This window comes from Sciurus vulgaris, assembly GCF_902686455.1.
Source record: "Sciurus vulgaris genome assembly, chromosome: 5".
NCBI classification, from domain to species: domain Eukaryota; kingdom Metazoa; phylum Chordata; class Mammalia; order Rodentia; family Sciuridae; genus Sciurus; species Sciurus vulgaris.
The window spans coordinates 163,304,138-163,327,395 of NC_136465.1; the positions used below are offsets into that span (position 1 = coordinate 163,304,138).

At 47.6% G+C, this 23,258-nt stretch overlaps 1 protein-coding gene across 1 annotated transcript in view; it reads left to right on the forward strand.

Moving 5' to 3' along the window:
- STAB2 (stabilin 2) overlaps nt 1-23,258 on the forward strand; it is a 158,642-nt gene that overhangs the window by 19,982 nt on the left and 115,402 nt on the right. The window contains exons 4-11 of the mRNA XM_079142890.1: nt 831-916; nt 1,754-1,823; nt 8,194-8,289; nt 13,587-13,712; nt 14,532-14,728; nt 16,253-16,386; nt 20,723-20,856; nt 22,361-22,443. Of these exons, the coding sequence (XP_078999016.1) occupies nt 831-916; nt 1,754-1,823; nt 8,194-8,289; nt 13,587-13,712; nt 14,532-14,728; nt 16,253-16,386; nt 20,723-20,856; nt 22,361-22,443 (926 nt within the window). The remainder of the gene's footprint in view (nt 1-830; nt 917-1,753; nt 1,824-8,193; nt 8,290-13,586; nt 13,713-14,531; nt 14,729-16,252; nt 16,387-20,722; nt 20,857-22,360; nt 22,444-23,258) is intronic.

Below are 23,258 nucleotides of genomic sequence, written 5' to 3' on the forward strand. Positions count from 1 at the left end.
TCAACTGAGAAGTGCAAAACTCCACACTTGTTAGGAATCAACTTCTGGGTGAACGCTAAATTCCTTGGCTTCTCCTACTAAGCCCTTTATTAACTGTCCCCAATCGTCCTATGTTATGCTCTCAACTGCCCGCCACTCCCACTGGGAAGCTCCCAAGTTCCAGCCCCACCAAACTCAGCATGCCCAGAGCTGCCAGGCCTTTTGCAACTCTGAGACTTTGTACTTGCCTCTCTCTCCCTGAAATGCCCTTCCTTTTCAAGCATCGCCAACTCCTACTGCACCTCCAAAACCCCCGCCGGAGCTACTCCTCCTTGGGGACGCCTCTGAGATTCTCCTAGGAGCATAAAGAGCTCTCTTTCCTGGGCGACCTCAGTTCCCAGCCCAGCACACTGAGTAAAGGGCCTGGCCTCAGAGTTCTGCAAGGGCTAAGCTAAATTTCCAGCCATGCAACTATGAACTGTCAGACCTCGGACAAGTTACGTGATCTCTCTTTATTTCAGTCTCCTCACCTGCTAACCAGCAGCAACAGCCGGCACTCCGCAGGTTGCACAGGGATTGACTTAACCAGATCATTGCAAAGTGTGTGACAGAGGCTCAGGAAGACATGACAGGGTGGTACTTTCTACTAGAGCACCTGACTTCCCTGAGAGTCACCCACATTCCCGTCTGCCTCTCCTGCGAAGCCCTGGGTGACACCAACAGGGTCGTCGAATATTTCTGGTTTCTGGCAACTAGCACACTAGCCGGCACATAGTAGGTGCTTCATGCATACCTGCAGAATGTTCCTGTGCAGTCTCGAAAGAATGATTCTGGGCTGTTTGGTTCCCTAGAGTGCCCAGGAGGAGCCGGGTCACCCTGCAGTGGCAGGGGTAGTTGTGCTGAAGGCATGGAAGGAAACGGGAGCTGCTCCTGCCAGGTGAGTTCAGAACTGTCCCCCTCTCCCTGGCACCTGGGATCCTCCCTAAACATGGGCACACACAGTGGTGTCTTTGAGAGGTAGCAGTGTTGGGAAAAAGAACTTGTAATCTGTGACAAAATAACTTCTTAGAGGCTGGGGACCCTCTGGTGAGTTCACTGACTGCTCATATTCAGCCTGAACTGTATGCATCTGTAAAACGGGTCCAAAATAAGATCTATGCAATAACGTTTATCAGAGAAATCAAGTGTGATCACATGCGTGGTGATATTTTGTGAAACTCTCCAGGGCTATAGAAACTGTTGTTGTTGTTGTTACTATTAATAATCCCTGCTGTTTCAAGGACTGCCCTTTACTGCTTCCTCAGCATCCTGCACCATCCACTAGCTCTGCTGACCAAAGAATTTCTTTATCTCATGAAAGTGACTCTTTGCAAGTTGCAAGGCGTAGAGGCTTTAAACACAAAGACATCTTTCTGAAAGGGATTGAGCTCAATCGCCTTCAGAAATGCAAAACCACAAGCTCCTCACAGCGCCCTTGGGTGAAACTGCTTTGTGACTGTTGGCACTTGCTGTCTATTTATGTCTTTGGAGCTGACAGAGCAGCTTGGTTCTGCAGATCCCCAGATCCTTAGCAAAGAGATGACACAGATCCTCATGTCGGCATTATCACAAAAAAACAGCAAGAATAAGAAAAGTGCCAGAGAGGAGCTTGAGGACAGACCCCAGCAAAGGGGTACTTGAGAATAAACACTGACCAGTCCACAGTGGGAAGCCCCAGGGCTCCCTAGGTATCGTAGGTCACCTTGGGTCTAATGTCACGGTGGCTGTTCTGCAGGAGGGGTTTGGTGGAGCAGCCTGTGAAACCTGCGCTGATGACAACTTGTTTGGCCCCAACTGTTCCGGAGGTAGGTGGATTTTTGCATAATCGATGCATCTGTGAGGGCGGAAAGTCCCCAGAGAGACCGTTCTGTAAGGGAGAACCCTGAACCTGTAGCCAAGATGTGGTTGCACAGCCAAGTGTACAGAGAGAAAACCAAAGTCGATAAGGAATGTGATAAACACAGTGATGGAGAGAGAGAGACAGACAGAGAGAACTTGCTGTCGCCCCTCACCAGGACACCTTCCGGCCTGCTTGGGAGGCATGTGGATTCCATTCCCTGGGCTCCTGTTGCCTGCTTTTCTCTGAGGTCTTTCTGGATCCTGGTCTCAGTATAGATCTAGGGACCTCTCGTTCCACCACAGGTCCCCCCACATTCTAATATTCCCCTTCCTTTCCTTTATTTTCACAAATAAATGCCTGCAGCGGTCAGAGATTGTCCATTCCACAGTCAGAACACAGACCTGAGACTGGCTCATCCAATCTCTCATTTTTACTGTGCTCAGAGGTGGCCCTTGAGACAAAGATTTAAGTTACTTTTTTTTTTGGCAGGTGATCCCAGGAAGCACTTCCCTGAGGAAGTGTCATGGGGAAATAAAAGGCACACCATCTTGGACTTATCTTACCCAAGGGGAGAAGGGGCCACAGGGGTAGGAGCAACACCTATCCAAAGATGCCCACATCCTAATCTCCAACGCCTGGGATATGCCACCTTCCATGGCAAAGGGGAAAGAAGGTAGCAGAGAGAATTAAGGTTGCCAATCAGCAGATCTTAAAACAAGAGGTTGTTCTGGATTATCCAGGTGGGCCTAATGTAATCACAGGGTCCTTCAATGTGTAGGAAGGGGACAGGGAACTCAGCATCAGAGAGATACAATGTCAGGAAGATTCAACCAGCCGTTGCTGGTGGTGGAGTTGGAAGTGGGCCAGGAGCCATGGATCACAGGCAGCCTCTAGAAGTGGATCAAGGCAAGGGAACAGATTCTGTCCCAGAGCCTCCGGTAAGGACCAACCTTGCCAACACCTTCATTTTAGTGATTGATTTTGGATTTCTGACCTCCAGAAATATAAGACAAAAAACTTGTGCTGTTTTAAGAGACTAAATGTCTTGGTCCATTTTCCATCGCTATAACAAAATGCTTGAGACTGAATAATGTATAAAGAAAAGACATTTACTCAGCTCACAATTTTGGAGGTGCCAAGTCCAAACAGCATAGTGCTAGCTCTGGCAAAGCCCCCGCTGACTACATTACACCAAGGTAGATGGTATAGCCAAAATGTGTGAGAGAGGGAAAGATCACATGACAAAAAGCCAGAGGGAGGAGAGGGGCCAGTCTTGCTCTTTTACAGTGACCCCTCTCCCAGTCCCTAACTGGGGTCCCAAGGGAACTACATCAATCCCTTCCAAGGGCACACCACAGTAACCTAATTACCTCCCACTAAGCCCTGCCTCTTATTTTTTGTGGGGGATGTTGGGGATTGAACTCAGAGGCACTTGGCCATGGAGCCACATCCCCAGCCCTATTTTGCAGTTTTTACTTAGAGTCAGGGTTTCACTGAGTTGCTTAGCACCTCACCTTTGGCTGAGGCTGGCTTTGAACTCATGATTCTCCTGACCCAGCCTCCCAAGCTGCTGGGATTTCAGGCGTGTGCCACGGAGCCCAGCCTAAGCCCCACCTCTTAGCGGTCCACCACCTCTTACAATCACCACACTGAGTACCAAGCCTCCAATACATAAACCTTGAGGGACAAGCACAAACCACAGTACTAAGTTTATGGTGATTTGTTACAGCAGCAACAAGAAGCTAATACACACAGTTATCAGGAGAAAGCTGTCAGTTCCTTGACACTTCCAGCATCAGCGAGTGCTCAGTGTGAACACCCATCCTGAGGCTCATACCAAACTCCCAGGCAAAGAGCTATGGGTGCCAGAAGTCAACTGAGATGCATGGAATCGGCAAGACCCAGGGACTGCAGGTGTGGTAGGGACAGTGTCTGCCACAGCTATAGCTCCCCAAGGGAGCACTTTGGGGACCACTTTGTTTCTATTTCTATGGAAAAAAACAAAGCTTGGTAGACCACTTTGATTGGAATGTTTGCAAGAATACCTACAGACACACACACACACACACACACACACACACCACCCCCATAAGTTTTTTTTGTTTTTTTGTGGTGCTGGGGATTGAACCCAGGGCCTTGTGCTTGCAAGGCAAGCACTCTACCGACTGAGCTATCTCCCCAGCCCCCAGCCCCATAAGTTTTCGTACTCTGTAGTGTATTTCATCTGCAATGATGGAGCCATTGCTTCATTCCAACCCATACCTTGAAGGTAAGACACTATGATGTCTTTATCCCCAGTACCTTCCAAGGAGCTGCCTGCAGGGTAGACTCTCACAACTTTTGTTGGCTGGATGAGTGAATGAATGAGTAAGTGAATGAATGAATATCTAATTCACTGCAGCAATGTTGTCCTGACTCAGAAACATGATTTTGGGAGGTAGCATGTGGAGAGTTAGAGCCTCAGCCTTCCCATCAGACTGGGTCTCAGTTCAAGGGCTACTAATTGTGGGAAACTGGATGTGTTCACCACGCTCTCTCATGCTGTTTGTGTATTTTTTAATCTAAAAAACAGAAATAACATTGCCTCCTTTAGAGAGTACATAATGAGATAATCTGTGCACAATAAATATTAGCTATTATTACTACCTAGCTTCCCCTAATCTTATTTCTCACAAAAGATTATTTCATAACCGTATCTTGAGAAATAACGTTTCCTTTCACATCAGCCCTTCCTTACCATACTACCAGAATTTGAATTATATATACCAAATAAATACTGAAAAGATACTATGCCAAATAAATACTAAATGGGAAGGAAGAAAAGAATATGCAATGTTGCTTAGTACACAGGAAAGCTGATGAAAAATTAGGAAGATGAACTATGTTATCTCCCAGAAACTAGCGTGTGAGGGGCAGAGATGTGCACAGAAATTCCTCCAAATAAAGGAAGTAGCCTCTCTTCACACTTATTTGTGCAATGGAGAAAGCACAAGTGAAAAGAATAAAAATGGTTTGGAAACCTAAAATATTAAGTCAGGAGGTTGGAATCTTGACCAGGACCCAGGGGAAAAAAATCTCTATGTTCTAGGATCCAATAGAACTTTGTGATGATGGAAATGTTCTATTTTTGTAATATTTAATACAGCAGTCATTAACCGTATGACTATGAGTACCAGAAATGTGGCTGATGACTGAGAAACTGAAGTTTAAATTTTAGTTCACACAACTTAAATTTAAGTAGCTATGCATGGCCCATGGCCGCCATATTGAACAGAGCAGCTCTGGAACATGGTGGTTAAGAGAACAGGCTTTGAAGTCAGACTTTCGAAATCAACCCCAACCGCTTTGTGACCCAGGGTGAGTACTTAACCTCCCGCAACCTTCCTCATCTGTAAAACAGGAATAACATTTGCATCACAGAGTTGCCAGCATAGCAAAGCTCCACGAAGCATGTCACAGACACTCGGTCAACAGAAGCAAGTCTGAAGTAAGGACAAAAACAATCCACCACTAAGCAAGCCACCAGGGAACGGATGGATGGATGGATGGATGGATGGATGGATGGATGGATGGATGGATGGATGACTCAGGGATGGCTGCTCCAGTTGGCAAGGGTAGGGGCGCTTGCAAGCCCTGTCAGCCAGGTGTCCACTGGGTGCCACTGTTGTTTCATCCAGCATGGTGTTAGTCCTGGGGAGGTGGCGATTCTGCCTGGAAGTAGGACAGCTCTATTAGGTACAGTCTATTTTTAACACTGACTTTCCCCTGCTGCCAGAGCACTCTCCTACCAGGCTGTTTATTGGTTAGGGATGATTCAGAGCCACACCAGCCAAGGGTTTTCATCTCTGCTGCCAATGCCCTAGGTGCTCATGGCTCCCAGCTAGGGCAGAAGGCAAAGCCCGCTTTCCCTAACATGAGTCCCGAATCAGTACCACTTTGTTAGTTGTTAATGAGTGACTAGTATTTACTGCACACCTACTGTGTGCCAGGCAGTGTGGATAGAGGCTTCACGTACACAATCCCCTTGGATCCTCAGTACACCTCAAATTAGTGCCCTCAGGCTGCCGATAAGCAGCAGAAGCCATCGAGGCCGTGCTGAATTGTGGGGGCAGAGGCAGGATTTAACCCCAGGTGTCTGGCTCCAGAACCTGGGCTCCTGAGCCTCTTACTGTGGGATTTTGTCCTCACTGAGCACTGCACCCACTGCCCTGGTGAGCATTAGACCCAGACAGGTCATGGGGATCCAATAAGGCATAAGATTAGGCCCCTATCCCAAGAAACTGAAAATGAGAGCAACAATTATGCACTGGGAACACAGGAGATGGAGCAGCTCAACCCGCCGTGGGGCATGTCTGCACCATCCCTCTGGCCATAATGGCCTTGGCTTTGACCACTTTAAGGTCACACCACCAAGTTTCACGTATCTCTAGAGTTTGCTGAGGCCCATTCACAAAGCATCAAGGGCTTTCAACAATCTTCTGGGAATCTCTCTGCCACTTACTTCTCCTTCCCAAGGACGCTCTGTTGGCACTGGCTGGTGGCCCTGCACTGTGGTGTCAGAGGCTTCGGAAAGCCGCCAATGCCAGGTCAGTTGATTTAGTGCAGAGGCTGCAATGTAAGACAGGATGAGGGAGAGGCTCATGCCAGGATTCAGGACCCGCAACAAGCAGCCAGGAGGGCAAGTTTACCAGGGGGGACAGCCTGAGTCACCCATTCCACCTGCCTCCTGTGGCCCCGCCCTCTTCCACCAGCTGCGTGGCAGCGTTCAGTCACAGATCATCCCCATATCCCCCAGGGTCCCGCTCCCCTGAGTATTTATCTACCTAGTGCCTAATGCCGTGCCTGCTTCCAGGTGGGAGCTGAGTAAATATTTTTTTTATTGAATTGAACGCGATCTAATTATTAAGTCCCATACAGCCCACTCCTGTCCTCACTCCAGTTATCTCCAGAACCAACTTGACTTCTCTCCAGAACTTGTCTGATCCAAAGACTACAGCCCCGGGTGGACATCCAAGTGCTTTGCTCAAACAGAAACAGTACCACGAGGATTTTGAAGGGAGACTGACAATTGCAAATCCAATTTAATTCTCCATGTCTTTGAGGAAAACCATAAGCTGACGACCTCCCATTTTTTTCAACTGTAATGCAGGGATATTAATGACAGCGACCTCACCCAGTGTAGTGAGCATTAAATTAAATAATGCATGCAAAGCACTCAGCAAAATGCCTGCTAGACAGCAAGTGCTCGCTGAAGGGAAGGACAGGACCAGGCCTAAGGGGAGGTGAGCGGGATGCGCCTCAGATGCAGAATTCAAGAACCAAAACCCCCCATCAGTAATCAAGAGAGAGAATCACGTTAGTTTCCCAGGGTTGCAGAAACAAAGCTCCTCAAACTGGGTGGCTCACGGTCTCCCTTCTCCAAGCTAAAATCAAGGTGCTGGCAGGCCACGCTCCTTTCAGAGCTTCTAGAAGAATCCCCCTTGCCACTTCCAGCTTCTGGTAGCCCCAGGTGCTCCTGGGCTCTGGCAGCCTCCCTCCCCACTCTGCTTCCATCTCCCCATGGCCTCCTCCTCTCGTGGGTCTGCATCTTCTCTTCCTAGAAGGACACCGGTCCCCTTGGATGAAGAGCCCACCTTTTCTGGTGTAACCTCATCTCTACTAATTACAGATGCAGAATCCTATTTCCAAACAAGGTCATTCTGAGGTTGTGCGGTTTTAGGACTCCACCAAATTCTTTTGGAGACAAAATCAGCCTCGAGGAGTGATACTTTAAAATTCCTGAACAAAACATCAAACTGTTAATCCAAAGCAAGGTTCAACTCTCCAACGTGCGCCACCCTGATACCCTCCCCATCCTAATCCTGACCCTGCCAGGTGTCCTTCTTTAAAATTTAGTCATGTAGTTATGGTATTGTTCTAAGAAACTGTAAAAGATACTGTGAGAAATCACAAAGTGAAGGAAGGACCACCAAGGTATTCCAGTCTAATAAGGGAGAAAATAGACTGAAAAGGAAGATGCTGTCAGCTGGTAGACGGCCTCCTTGCTGTCCCTAGGCTGTGATGTTCCCCTGCTGAGCAGAAGCATTTCACAAAATGTCACCCCCAAAGACTCAGGATAGAAATCCTAGGCATCATTATCCGCATGCTATCCATTGAAAAATGGAAGGTAAGATAAAGCCGAGGTTCAAACTAGTGTCTCAGGGACTTCAAAGCCATGGCTTCCTCCACCTCCTCCCACAGACTCTTCGTGAAAGCTGCCTAAAAATATGACCTTTCCGGAGCCTCCAGAGGCTGTCCATATCCAATCATGAAACTTGCCTTTTTTCTGCCTGCAGTGTGCAACTGTGTGCATGGCGTGTGCCACGGGGGACTAGCGGGAGATGGGACCTGCGAGTGCTTCTCTGCCTACACTGGCCCCAGCTGTGACAAACGTAAGCACTGCCAGCTTCCTTAAGGCTGCACCAGACCAAACGGGCACCAGTGCACAGGGCCCAAGCTATATCCATTGCTGGGGTTCTGCAGGGGTGGGCCTCATCACGTTTCACCAGAGGAAATCAAAACTGAAAAGAAATGCTCAAAGGGAAAGAAGAGGAAAGGAGAGCAGGGTGGGGAAGGGGAGGGAGGGAGCTGAAGCAGCGTAGTGACAGGAGAGATGGGTGAAGGAGACAACGGAGGAGACTCGTTCCCTGCTGGGAAGCCAGCAGGGGCCATGCGACAAGTAGGCACCTAGTAAAGGAGATCAGGCAGAGTCTCAAGGGTAAAGTACATTCACAGCCATCGGGAGAGGGTGCAGAGGCTCACCAAGGCTAAGTGACTCACTGAAGGTCACAAAACTAGTAAAGAGAAGTGGGATTCCCATCATTTGAATCCATAGGAAATTCTTTAAACAGTCTATGACACTGGGTCACGTTAGGAGAGAGAAGCCACAGGGTGATGGAAACAAGGGAAGTTGAATACGGTATTAGTGAACTCTGGTAGAAGAGTAGCTGCAAAAAAACATGCAAGAACAACTCGAGGGATGCTGGAGCATAACAAAGAAAGGACAAACTTAGAAGGAGGTGGCCATCAGCACGGCTGGATTCACACCCTGTCGGAGAGGATATGGTGGCAGAGAAGTTGGCTGTTTGGCCCAGGCCAGCATTGGACCCGTCACCTAGCAGCAGGCAGGCACAGACAACCCTCCAGGGCACTGGTGAGCTGAGCCTGGTAGGCTAGAGGAAGCTGCCGGGTGTGGCCTGGAAAACGCAGCGTCCATGTGGGGAGGGCCAGGGGAGGTGGTCGTGGGTCCAGGCCAAGGATGCGAGGTCACCGAGAGACAGTGCGGTCTGGGTGCCCAGCCGGGGGAGAGCATCCTGAACAGACGATTCAGCTGCAGCCGCCACAGCACCACCCTGCACCCTGCATCCAGAAGAGGAGCGACGGCCTCCTGCTGTGTCCCGCCAGCGCCCTCTACTGGCAAAGCTCAGCATCTCTCCGTGAAGGGGACGCCACATGTCCAGGCGTGATGGCAGAGCAGTTTCTGAAGGGTGAATGTGGAGCTGCGATGTTTAGAAATTGGTCCTGTTGACCACTTAACTTACGTGCTGGATTTTGGCCTCCTATAAAGTGAAAAGCCCAGGCCAGGTTGAAATTCAACAAATGCAAACGAATTTTATGGAAAGCCACTGAGGTGAGACGTAACAAGGTGAGTGAAAGACAGCCTGTGCCTTCTCCATGGAGGAGACCGTGCTGCAAACCACCAACCCGCACTCAGGTGGAAGGCGCCCCTCTGTGGCCTGGCAGCCTCCTTCCCCACCGCTCCTGTCACTGCCCAGTAAGACAGGGACCCAGGTCAGAAGCCAGCCTCATGGAGAACGCTGTCCGATTGGCCTCCAAGTCAAAATTGTTTCTGTCGGGTCAAAAGATAAACAAGAGAGGCTGGGACAAAAATATCTGCAATCCCTTCGACAGCTGAAGTTTTATAGTAATATAAATTCCATGAACCAATTTTGAAAACAGGTCTAAGAGCAGCTAACTACTCAGAATAAGAAACGAAAACCAGCAACAAATGTTTAAAGGGTCGTAAACCCCCTAGAAATCACATGAGTACAAATTAACACCACATTGATAGAGGGAGGGAGTCCTGGAGGTTCTTTTTTTTCCCAATGTAGGTGAACCTATTCTAGGCTTTTGAGAACAGTGACACTGACAATGTGGATTCCTACAACCTACGGGGAGGCCAGCTTGCATTCTAAGGCGTGCTTATAGGACCGCACAGTGGACCTATCCTGGAGGAAAGGAGGCTAGGTACATATGCCTACAGGGCAAGAATATATGTGCAGAGGAATCAGACATGAGAATGAGAATGTGAGTCAAATCTGATGCCAAGGTTTGAGAAATTATGCAGGGGGTCCAACAGACTCATTTGCGGTTGTTTAGGAAGGAAATGGAGAGTTCTCTTTCTAGTAATCTTGTTACTTTTCATAAAGGCTACTAAGTTCTCATGACATAGTTACTGAGTTCTTTGGTTCTGGGCTTAATAAACAGAGTTATTAGGCATGTCTTGGTGGGGAGGCACCACCTACAATTATTGAGACACTAAAGACATCATGAAGCCGGGTGTTGTGGCACATGAATATAATCCCAGCGGCTCAGGAGGCTAAGACAGGAGGATCACAAGTTCAAAGCGAGCCTCAGTAACAGCAAGGCGCTAAGCAACTCAGTGAGACCCTGTCTCTAAATAAAAAAATACAAAATAGGACTGGGGATGTGACTCAGTGGTTGAGTGCCCCCGAGTTCAATCCCCTGTACCCCACACCAAAAAAAAAAAAAAAAAAGTCACCATAAGCAGAGACATTTGGGAACCTCTGGCTTAACACAACAGAGACAAAGTTCTCACCCTCATGACTTCCAGTGTGGGTGTCCTAGCTGGTGCCAGCTTGCCACCACATGATGACTGGGGATCCAGATTGTTCCATCTTGTGATTCTTCCATTCTCTGGCTCCTCTGAGTGCTTTGCCTCCAGCCATAGAAAGGAAAGGAAAGGGCAAAGAAGGAGAGGGTGAAGTGCAGAAAAATACCTAACACTTCCTCTCATTATTCCATCGGTGCCAACTGGTCACAGGAGCCCACCTGGAGGCAAAGGAGGGTGGGAAGTGTCATCCTAAGGGGGCAGCCACTTCCGGGTAATATTTCTACTTTATGGGAGGGGTGGAAGGATATGCCCTGAGTTCGTGCTTCTATTGGCCACTAATGGGAGACAGTTCTCCATGAGTGCCACATCTGTGCACATCTTGAGAGCAACACGCTGACCACCCTGTGTTCCACATCTTTCCAAGAACGTTAGTGAATTGAATAATCTTGGGAGACATCATATGTCCCTCAGGAACAAAGGGCAGGTTCACTTCCTGCCCATGTCAGTTATCCATACATCCTCCCAGCTCCAAATTCAACCTTTTTGCCTGCTCTGTTGTCGTCGCCCCTGGCAACAATCCCGTGGATATTTGTTACCGCCTGCAGCAACAATTGTGCGGGTATTTATCGGAGGTGGACTGGGAATAAACTACTTCTATTTCTGCCTTGCTTGCTTGCTTATCCCCTAGCTTATTGAGGAAAAAGAGGCTTGCTTGACTGTAGAGGAAGAGAAGCTTTGAGAGAAAGATAGGCTTTGCTTATAGAGAAAGTTTTAGAGAAAGACAGGCTTCTACGCTTATCAGAGATCTATTTCTTCTTAGAGTTCTGCTGCCTCTTCTTAGAGGTAGGTCCCGCATCCTGTGAACTAGGTGCTATCTATCTGAGGTGCTTCTTAGTGGTGCGTCCCGCGTACTGCGATCTGTGATCAACGACCTAGGTGTGTTCTCAGTTCTCTGCTCTAAGATCTGCCTTCTGCCGCTGCCTGCTGCTTACTGCTAGGTGCTTCTTCTCTCTGCTAGCTGCTTCTTTTTTTCTTCTACCTACTGCCCGCTTATATTCCCTCCAGGAGGCGGAGGGTGGGACCACGCCAGTTGAGATCAGGCGAGGAGCCAGCTGCCCTATCACAGCAAAGGTTAAACGAGCAGGCACGACCAGGAGCACTCAGGAACACCTGTGCACGCCTTGTGTGCGTGGACTTAATTGAATATGGCCAATGACAAATCACCTGAGTGTGCTTATGTTAATCAACCTCCTCACCGCTGATGTGATCAAAGCAACCTCCGGCTGGCCGCCAGGCGCCATCCCAGCACAGCCCACATGGCATAGTCCCCAACACTCTGTGATAATGAGGATGGACTTCACTAATAGTTCTCTTTTTGCTAATCAGCAAGATATGAAGGCTTAGCAACAGAGGGTGCCAGAGGAACAGCAGAGGAGCTGTTTTCTTTTCTAACTTCTGGTTTAGCTCCTGGTCCTGAAGAACAACTGTTCTCCTTTGCTCGGTCGCACACAGCTTCTCCAGTGCTAGGTACTGCAGAGATTTGACTTTCTCCAGCATTCTGACACTGAGCATTGTCCATGGCTTGATTCAGGCAACGAAGGCGTGGCCAGGAAGGAGTCCTAGAGAGCACAGGCCTGGGCCCAGCGCAGGGATATGGTGTCCTGTACCCACTCTCCTCAGCCCCATGCGCACCCAGGGATCTGCAGCTGGCCACCTGGAAAGCCAGCCGCCACACCTTCACCACACCCTGCTGGTCCAGAGCTGCCCAAGCCACCCATAGGGGTCCACTGCACTTCAGAGAAGGCAACTTCGTAATTCCTAGTTCCAGTGGCACCCACTGACCAGTGATTTCCCTGGGAACCGAGTGAGTTGTGAGCATGGTGTCTCCAGGTGGACAATCTTCCCTGGCGCCCAAGAAGGCAGATTTCCAGCAGGTCTCAAAATCAAGGAACTTCAAAAACTCCTGGCAGTGACCAAGGCCATGCCTTTTCCAGTGACATCTAGACTTCAGCCCTGGAAAGAGGGAAGTTCCCCCTCAGGCATTCGTCTCAGTCCTAGGGTGGTGGTTTTTCCTTATATATGTGTCATTTCTTTATTCTTTATTACTAGCTAACTTTTCATGATTCCAACTCTTCATTCATAATCTGTTATAGAAAAACTTCTCCATAGAAAAATAATCATTCAACTGAACCCTAAATAATATATGGCCCATTATTTTAAAAAATAATATCTCAGAACCTCTCCTATAACAAAATCCATTCCATGTTTGATGTCAGTCTGACCCTCTTTGAGTTTCTCGAGGGAACTGGGCTTAGATAAACTGGTTCCAAAATGCTGAGACTCTGGCTCCTGCTCTGGAAGTAATAACTGTCCTTCATCTCTGACCCAGGAGTCTCGTATCTTCTACCAGCATTCTTGGTATCCTTCCAAGTTGGCTAGCATGTCAGACTCTTCATAGTCCTTGACAGCTATCTATGTTACACCTGTATTGTGAAATATTATGCAGTTTTGAGAGATTAAGGTAAATCCCTCAAGACTTCCACAATGTGTTGTTGAATTAAAAATCAGGTTGCCTCGTATTTTAACAAGATCACATAAAATCATATACATACTCTTATTTTTTAATGTACCATGTTGGCTATTGATTACTTTGGGAGTGGGACTGGAGAGTGAAAATTAAAGCTATTAGTCTTTTTTTGCTTTGTGTATTCCGTGTTTTTTAAGTCATTGCAATGAGCCCGCATTACTGTGCCATGACAGGAAATGCTAAAGTCTGGGGTTTTTCAGAACTGGTCCTTCTCCTAATGCAAGCAACTCAACCATCTTTCTGAACAGCCATCCCCGAGTGTGCGGCTTTACACTGCCCAGAAAATTCCAGATGTGCACCTTCCAGTGAAGACGAAACCAAACTAGAATGCAAATGCCTACCCAATTACAAAGGCACCGGCAGGCACTGTGAGCGTGAGTAGAATCCCAATCCCACTGGCTTGTTCACTGAGATGTCTGGGTGACTTAACAGGAAAACAGAAGCCTCGCAGCCTCCTCAATGTTAACCCAGCTACCAATTCTACTTTTCCTATGTAACTGGCTGCAATTTATAAAGAGCATCAGGCAAAAAACTCACACGTGGTAGTCTTCAATAAATGGCAATTTCCCCAATTATCGAAACATATTTATAAATTTTCATACCTTTTTAGATCAATATTAGTGTAAAATGTAGTGCTTCTTCTTTAAATTTTTCTTCATGTGCCTCTTTTCCTTCTGAGAGGCTTATTGTATAACTGTTAAGAAGATGAACTCTACCACCAGACTCCCTGTGTTCAAATCCTAGAGCTGCCTTTTACTAACTACGTGACTGTTAACCTGCCTGTGATTCCATATTTCTCTCCACCAGTAGGGAATGATAAAGGTACCTTCTTTAGGAGATTGTCATTAAATGAGTTAATATATGGCAGATGCCTTGAACAGGACCCAGAGTTTATTATAAATTCGACCAGCATTAGTTTTTTCTTTCATGCTGTTTTATATTTAATTTCACACTAAATATGGCATTAATAATATATCAACCCATCTCTGTAGTTACAATTTCTGATAGCCATATGTAAATCTATCTGGTGGAGAGGGGGAGGTCAGATGGATGGGTTAGAACGTTTCTCTCTTTAAACTGCTGAGTTGCCTTTGTGGCTCTGACATCCTGTGAGCCACAATTCCTCCCAGCTCAGTTTTCCTCCTCCATCCCTGCTGTGCTAACTGCCTCTCATTTTGTCATTGCCCCTCAAGCCATCAATCCGTGTTTACAAGAAGTCTGCCATCCTCGTGCTCATTGCACGTTCCTGGGACCGAATCGGCACAGTTGTACATGCCGAGCAGGCTACCGCGGGGATGGCCACGTGTGCTTGCCTGTAGACCCCTGCCAAACTAACTTTGGAAACTGCCCTACACAGTCTACTGTGTGCAAATACGATGGGCCTGGACAGGTGAGCTTCTGATCACAAACTGATTGTCTGGAAGTGGGACAGCTCACCCAAGGTGGCCCTGTGCCCTTGGTGTCATTCATCCTCCATGCCTTCTGCTTCTCCCGTTGATGCTGAATTTGGACTTCCTCTCCGGACAGCCTTGGGTGTGCTCAGGGTCTGATCCTGGTAGTTCCCCACCCAGCCTACCCTCCACACTCACGCTTTCCCAGCTCCCCAAGTCCTGTGCTCTCATCAGTCACAGTCCCAGATGGTGATGGACAAAATAAGCACATAATTCAGAGTTAGATTGACAAGGCGACGTTAACCAAGATTTGTGTGAGTGTGATTGACTTCCACCTTCAGTCCCCCATCCAATGTCTTTTTAAGTTAAAGGGAGGCTCTCAGAGCCAAAATTCTGTTGCCAAGAGATTAAAACTGATCCAATGTTGACTGCACTGGCAATTGCAGGGAGCAGTGAGGGGCATCCTGGGGTGAGACGTTGCCCCTGTAGATCACATTGGGGCCTTGACTAACAAAAATCGTCCTAGTTAGGAGATCTTTGCTAAGGATTCCGGTTGAAAGAGCCCTCTCCGAATATCATAAGTGCTCGATGGGTATCTCCTATGTCCAGAGCTGCAAATCCAGTCCTCAGTGGAGGGAAGGTATTGCTGCTCAGGAAGGAGGAAAGGTTCTGTGTCCAACCCAAACACAGCCACAGGTTCCCTGTAGTCTACCAGCACCCCGGTGAGAATGTACCTGGAATTCTCTGTAGAGAATCTGCCATCTCTCTCCTCCAAGGAGGAAAACCGTATCACTCAACATTTCCACTAACGATTTCTGAGCCAGGTTCACAGAGAAATTCAAGGGCCTAAATCCTCATCCTCAAAATGAGGGCCTTTTTGGGAAAAGACATGTTTATGTCATGAATGACAGGACCTTGGGAGTGAGATTAAAAGTGTGCCTTGTCTCTTCAAAAATGGGTCCCAAGGTAGATTTTCAAGTCTTAGAAGCCCTCTGTTGCCCACATATTGTTCCAGAGCAACACAGTGATAATTTCATCTGTATGAGTCTTTGTTGGGTTGTGGGGTGGCTCTGCATATTCTAGAATGTTTAACAGTGTCCTTGGTCTCTATAAACACCATCCTCCTCTCCCTGTGACAAACCAAAAGATGTTTGCAGACATTGCCCAGCACTCTGGATTGTAGTCAAAAGACTCCAGGTTTTATTCTCTAGATATTATTCTAGAACAATAATACCTCCCATTTGATTGCCAATCTCCACTCAACTATAGACAATCAAAAACCAGAGAGGTCAAGAGTTAGAAAACAAGAAAATTGAAGAGCTTTTACACACAAGGAGTATGATCGCCCCAACAGGCAAGATATGGAAACATGATTTCTGTTTCTGAATACTTTGGCCAATTTTTATCTTAAGTGCACTCTTCAGACCTAATTTGAATTAGTTTTCATGGCAGGAGGAAAGTGTGGATCAAAGAATGGTGACTAACTAGGATCCAATTTGTCTTTCTCTCCCTGCCTACTGAAGTCTCACTGCGAGTGTAAGGAGCATTACCAGAATTTTGTGCCTGGAGTCGGGTGCAGTATGACCGACATCTGTGAATCAAACAATCCGTGTCACAGGAATGCAAACTGCACCACTGTCGCACCGGGCCGAACAGAGTAAGTCTTCACAGTTCCACCATCTTTTCCAAGTCGTGAGTGTGGTAGCCAGCCAATGCTGTAAATGCCTTGAAGGAAAAGAAATGCGTCTTCAGCTTTATATTCACCCTCACCCCACATAGTAGGAGCCAGGAGCATAGTAGGCATTCAGTAAATTTGTGTTTAGTCAAAAAATCGCTCAATAATTATTTCCATGATAATGACCATTAGCGCATTCTAGAATGTTGACCTGGCCTGATACCTTGGTATGAAGTGGTCAGAACAGAGAAGAAGAAGACCAGTGTGACTGGGGTAGAAATGGCTGTTGAGCTTGCAGGAATCTGACCTCCCTGCGGGTGTCTGTCTCCTCGTGTGTGAAACGTCGCGCGGTAGCAGAGCAGAACAAGACTGGAAAGTAAATAAGCATGAGAGGTGTTTCCCAGCCTCCAGGTTTCAGAAGAAGGGTTTTTGCTGTGGGTGAGAGCATCTCTGTGGAAGCTCCTGGGGCAGAGGCAGCTCATGTGAAAGGAAGGGGGTGAAATCGAGAGTATGAAGACTGGGGATTAAGTCTCAGCCCCGGTGCCATTCAGGTGTGTGGCCCTGGGAAAGTGGCACCCTCTCTCTGGGCAAATGAACACAGTGATACCCACTCCCTAAGGTGCTGTGTTGGCTGCCAAGGGTGTTGGCATGGAAACCTCTGTGCAGATATGTCGCAGTTGAACTGAGGCTGGGACCAAATCTTCCCTCCCGGGCTGAGGTCGCTCTCCAGGCCACTTCAGCTGGCATTGCATTGGGATCTGCGGAGGGTTCATGCTGCCATTGTAGCCATTTTGATTTTTACGAAGAAGCACAAATAGCTTCGTGCCTGTTATGGTGGCACCTCATGATTTCACTCCCTAGAGGAGGTGGGAAGTAAGGGGCAAGAGGGGAGGAGAGCACCTCTCCCAATTAACTCAGCTTGGCTGAAGAGAAGATGGGCCAGACTGAGCAGGCAGACAGCAAAGCTTACACCCCGCTACACACGAGTACAATGAACAGTGACATGTAGGCCCCTGGGATGGTGGTGATGATACCGCCGGTTACCGGTGACGAGTTCCGCTCCCTCTACTGTTGAAGTTTGAGCACTAGAGAAGCAGCCAAGGCAAGCACATTAAGCAGGTTTTATTTAAAAGTAGTAATAATACAGACTTTTCCCTGGGAGGGAGAAGGGGGCCATGGCTGATGTTCTAAAGTCCCAAGAAGTGAGCGCGCCCTACGTCTTTTATACATGAAGGTCTCTTTTGCTCTCCAGTCCTCTCCCCTCTTACTCTCCTTCCTGCCTATGTGACTAGGCCTGGTTTTGCAGGTGAGATCTAAAAAGTGAGAAGTGGATGGGGCAGAGGGAGGGCCAAAGTGATTCAGCCAGGTGAGGGCCCAGGGGGCACTAATTAGCAGCTCCTGCCTGCAGTCCTTGATAAGGGCAGGTGAATTTGGCAATCAGTGGGCTCCAGAGATCCTTGACATTCCATTCTCCCAGGGGCAATCTCCAACTTCCAGAGGCAGATGGCTTTCATGGCCCCCATGATTTGACCCGATCCCCTATTTCTACATTAACTGCCTGTCCCTGATTCTGGCTTCAGTGACATTGGTGACGTGATGTTTTTGTAGGTCTGTACAGCTGAGGAGCCTGGGAGGCTGAGATCTGCGTGGTCAGATTCTGACCAGGGCCCTTGTGGGATAGCCACGCTGGCTCCTATTCATGCCATCCTTACGTGGTGGGAAAGGGACAGAGCCCCCTGGGGTCTCTTTTATAAGGGCTCTAATTCCACTTTCCTCCCCTCTTCCTGAAATCATCACAGTGAGGATTTGGATTTCAACACGGATTCCAACACGTGAATTTAGTGAGGAATGCCAACAGCCCGTCCACTGCACTGTCTTCAAATGGGCCATGGTATTCCCAGCTCCGCCCCTCACGCATGCTCTTTCTTCTCCTTAGAACAACCTCCGACACATTCTCCCACCTCCCGGGAGAGAAGCTAGCACATTGGCCTTCAACCCTGAGCTCAAGCTATCCTGTCTGCTAGGATACCTCTCCTGGCCCCCCATTTCCTCCCTCTGGGGCTGCTTCTCTCCAGACCTGTGATACAGGAGGCTGCAGATCCTGAGTGAGATTCTGTGACTGTTTCCTCATCTCACACGAGGCTCACAACATAAATGAGGCTTATTAAATAAAATACTAATAGTGAGGCCCTTAGAAGAATGCCTGCCAGAGGAGCTACTAATAAATGTTAGCCATTCTTATTATTACTGATCTTTGTCCCCGACTAGAAGATGGGGTTCCTAGAGGTCCAAGTCCTACTCATCCTTGTTGTGACAATGGTTACCAGTTAAACAATGAAATAGGTGAGGGTTTAGAGGAACGTGTGAATGAGTGAGGAATGAACTGACACCCTAAATACTAACTAGATCTCCTCCCGTCCTAAATGCAATCACTTCCAACCCAAAACTTACAAAATGCAAATGGCTTACAGGTGTTTTTAAAGCCTTACGACAGCAAAAGACACTCAGAATAAAAATCCACTTTACCAAAAAGGCGGGGCTGTGAATGTTCCCTCGTCCAACTGAGAATATTCAAGTCAGAAAACAGTCTCATAAAAATCTCAGACTTTGGACTGAGATTTGAAATTAAAATTAAAAATATTTATGTCTCATGCATTCCCTTCAGCATGAGGACATTAAAATAGACTTCCCACTTTACACAGAACAGACCACTGGCCTCATGACAAGAAACTGGCCTCATGCTCGTGGTTGGTAAAGGTTACAAGTCTCACTGTTCACAGTTGTCTGCAAATGTAGCTTATGAAATTTATAGCTGGATTAGTTTTCAGTGATGACTAAATAGATCACTCCCAGGGTTACCAATCTCCTCTTACCCTATGCCTTAAATTAACTTAGTACAGAACTGACAGAAAAGACTTCTAAGTTGGAAACTGTTACTTGTTTATATTAAGATATTGTTTCCAGATTATTCCACCTTGGTAATTCCTCATAGTGAGGTTTCTCAGCCTCAACAGAATAGACATTTCTGGCAGGACAATCCTTTGTTGTTGGGGGCTGGCGTCTGCCCTATAGATGTTTAGAAGCTTCCCAGCATCTACTGACCACATACCAAGAGATCCCTGTCCCCATGTGGCAACCAAAAATGTCAAACAGACATTGCCAAATCTTGCCTGGGGAGCAAAGTTGCCCCCAGTTTAGAGTTGCTTCTTTATAAAAGCCCTGGGGTCTCCATCAGTAAATAATCTCCCAGTCACTTGTCCATCTGAGAGACTGGTAGGTGCCCTCCCAGAACTAGCTTAAATGTTACTTTCTCCTAGAAGGTGTCCCTGGTTTCTCCTGGCAGAATTAGTCACTTCCCTCCATCCCCCATAGCACCTATTCAGTTGTCACCAGACTTGGGGGCAGAAAGACCAGTTAGGAGGCTCCTGCAGCAATCCAGGCAGAGGGCGATAGGCCTCTCAGAGACTGGTTCACAAACGCGTTGAAAATAGATTTGCCATGGGACCATATTTGGAAGCACAGCTGGGTTAGCAAGCGTGTCGTCATTCTTTGGAACACTCTTCTACACATGAGTCATATCCGTGGTATGGTTTGGTTAACTGTCTATTTAATTTGATTCCTACTTACCCTACAATTATTAACTAAGCACCTACTGTGGACCTGGTCCTTTGCTACATCCGGGGGTTACAACTGTAACTCATGAACAAATACCCATAAAACCCTTACCCTGGCTCTTTTCTCACACTAGGTAGGTAAGCAGATATTAATCACATAACCAGATAAGGATAAAGTTGCAGGTGTTATTGCAGCTATAGAGAAGAGTTGTAGGGTACCTACCTAAGGGGACCCTGATCTACAGGGAGAGAGGGCCATCGAGTTGAGAAATCACACCAGGAAGGGGTGGAGGAGGTGTATTCTAAGCAGATCAATAGTTCTGAACTTTCACTGTCCCACATACTTCAGTAGCTTCTCACAGTTCAGGGGCTGGGCAGCAGGACCCTTGAATCTCTATCCACAGTAAACACTTCACTGAAACTGATGTGCATGGTGTCTTGACACTGTCAAAAGTCCTGAGGCAAAAGCACATGGAGACATCTACTCTTTGCAAATATGCTTAATGTATTAACTTCTCTGCTCAGAAGGCCCCCTGGGTCTCAGGGGCTGCACTTGGGTGCCCACTTGTGTTTGCATCCCTGGTGGTCTCTTCCTGATCCCATTCTGGGCATTCTTTATCCCATCTGTGACGCGAGGTGATGGACTGTGTGATCCCACAGTCCCTGGCTCTAGACCTGAGAACGTGTTTTCATCCTGTCTGCAGATGTACCTGCCAGAGAGGTTACGTGGGCGACGGCACAACGTGCTACGGGAACATCATGGAGCGACTCCGAGAACTAAACACTGACCCCAGAGGAAAATGGCAAGGAAGGCTGACCTCGTTCATCTCCCTCCTGGGTATGGCTGTGGATGCTCCATGGCAGCTTCCTTTGGGAAGGACCCCTTCAAGACGCACGCACTCGGAAAGGAATAGGCAAAGCTGGTCTCCCGGGACCAGCCCCTTAGTGAGGGGTCACACGTGGGAGAGGGAAAGAGCAGACAGCTACTTCAAGGAGACAGCTCTGTACCAAGAGATCTAGTAATGCAAGAATTAGCAAATGGAAAGCTGAGGCAAAGGTCCTGGGGTCACCAGAGAGTGACAGACCTGCCATAACCACAAGAGGGAGAGCCACTGATTTCCTTGACTTTATGCCTCCTTCAAGTATGAACAAAGGTCATCAGGCAACACTGGGGAATAGAGGGTGGCAGAGTCCCTGAGGCAGTATCCATAATCCTTAGTGGAGATTTCATTTGAATTGTGGAACAGTCATGGTTATATACGCCCTCAGCCCAGAAGTCACTAATTGCCTATAGTGACAAACCCCCACCACCTGGCTCCCAGGCAGGGTGGCAGTCTACAAGACCCTCTTGCATTTGCAAATGCCTTCTAGGAACTATGACCCCACCTCCGCCTGGGAATTAACTGTTATAGCTAATCACAGCATTGGACCAGGCTTCCACTCACACACATTTGGCCAATCAATAAAAATAAAACACAGACTTGACCAATCACAGAAGCCTTAAAATATCAGCATTTAGCTTAGAATTTACCAGTCCTAGAAAGAACACAACTGCAGAGGTAAGTACCATTAACAGGTGGATGCTGTACTCTGCACGCATAATGTGCATCCTGCCTCGATGCCCTGCTCTTTCCGAGGCATGACATGGGGAGTCAGGCACCACGTCACGACTTGGGCTTCCTCCGAGAACTCTTAGACTATCAGGCGGAGCAGAAGGTGGGGTCAGAGTGTCCTTTGCAGACTGGGCCCTCATACGTTTCCCTGAAGAGTCACGTTCGCCTCTCACCTTCCCATTACAAAGTGCTAGTTCATGCTGCCTCCTGGGCGAGAACCCAGAGCTTGCCCCAATGTCCCAGCAGCCCTGGGGTGATGGATGCAGGCTGGTTACATAATAAAATAAAATTATTTCTGTGTAAAATTAAAATGTGAGGTCCTTGTTCAAATATTAAGCATTTCAAGATGGCAACAGCAGAGCACAAAACCCAGTGTGGGACTCTTCTGAGCTGACCCTAGATGGAGACAAGGGCTGCATCTTTGCTCACTGAGATGACAACAGCTCAGAAAGCCAGGGAGGGGGGTCAAGTGCCTTGGGGTTGTCAGAAGATCTTGTCAGGCCTGACCCACTCGTCCTAGATAGCCTTGAAGCTCTCTGAGAGTCGTGCGGAATGTGTGGGCCACGGTTCACGGCGTCTTGCACGTGTTTAGAAATGGCGGTCCTAGTCATCAGAGCAGGGAAGGGCGTGGGTGGACCAGCCATGGCACAGACCCACGGCTGGGTGTTACCCTTCGTGCACCGCTGACCCACTTGGTGTCTTCTTTCTTTGAACATTTCTTCTCCTAAGACAAAACTTATGCCTGGCCGCTGAGTAACCTGGGACCATTCACTGTGCTGCTGCCCTCAGACAAGGGCCTGAAAGGGTTCAATGTAAGTATTTGAAATAACCTGACCCGGAAGGGCACACACGGGAAGCCTGAAGGGGCAACGACTTTCTCGAATAAAGCGGGAAACCTCTATTAAAGTTAACCTACTGATGGAAGTACGGTGGGTTTTGGTAAAATCATTATTTTCAACTGATGCATCCTAATTGCACATATGTATGGAGGACAGTGTGATATTTGGATATGTGCATACAATGCCTAATGATCAAATCAGGGTAATTAGAATTTTCATCTCTTCCAACACTTTTTATTTCTTTGTCCTGCAAAGCTTCAGATTCCTCTCTTTCTGTTTTTTAGAAAATATTATAAATTGCCATCAACAGTTGTCACCCTGTGATGCTAGAGAACACTAGAACTTACCCTTCTAGCTGACTGTATTGTGGTGCCATTATCACTTTACTGCCCTCTACCCTTTCTAACCTCAGCCAGCACCTTGTACTTTTTACATCTATGAAGTCAGTTCTTTTAACTTCCATAGAGTGAATGAGAGCAGGTAATATTGGATGAATTTCTTAGTGAAGCATCCTTTCAGAAAGTACACAAATTATAAGTATACAACTCAATGAATTTTCTCAAAGTGAAAGGACTTGTCCATCCAGAGAGACAATTACCAGCCCTCCAGAAATCTCCCTGGACCCCTCTTCCTATCATTGCCCCTCAAGAGAACCCCCAAAGACTCTTCACATAGTCATGTGAGAAAAAATGAGTTCCATAATGCAAAACTGCTCATTTCCCATAGGAAGAGTTAAACTCAAGCATTTGCTAGGTATTAATGTTCATTTAAAATCATCATAAGTGTAA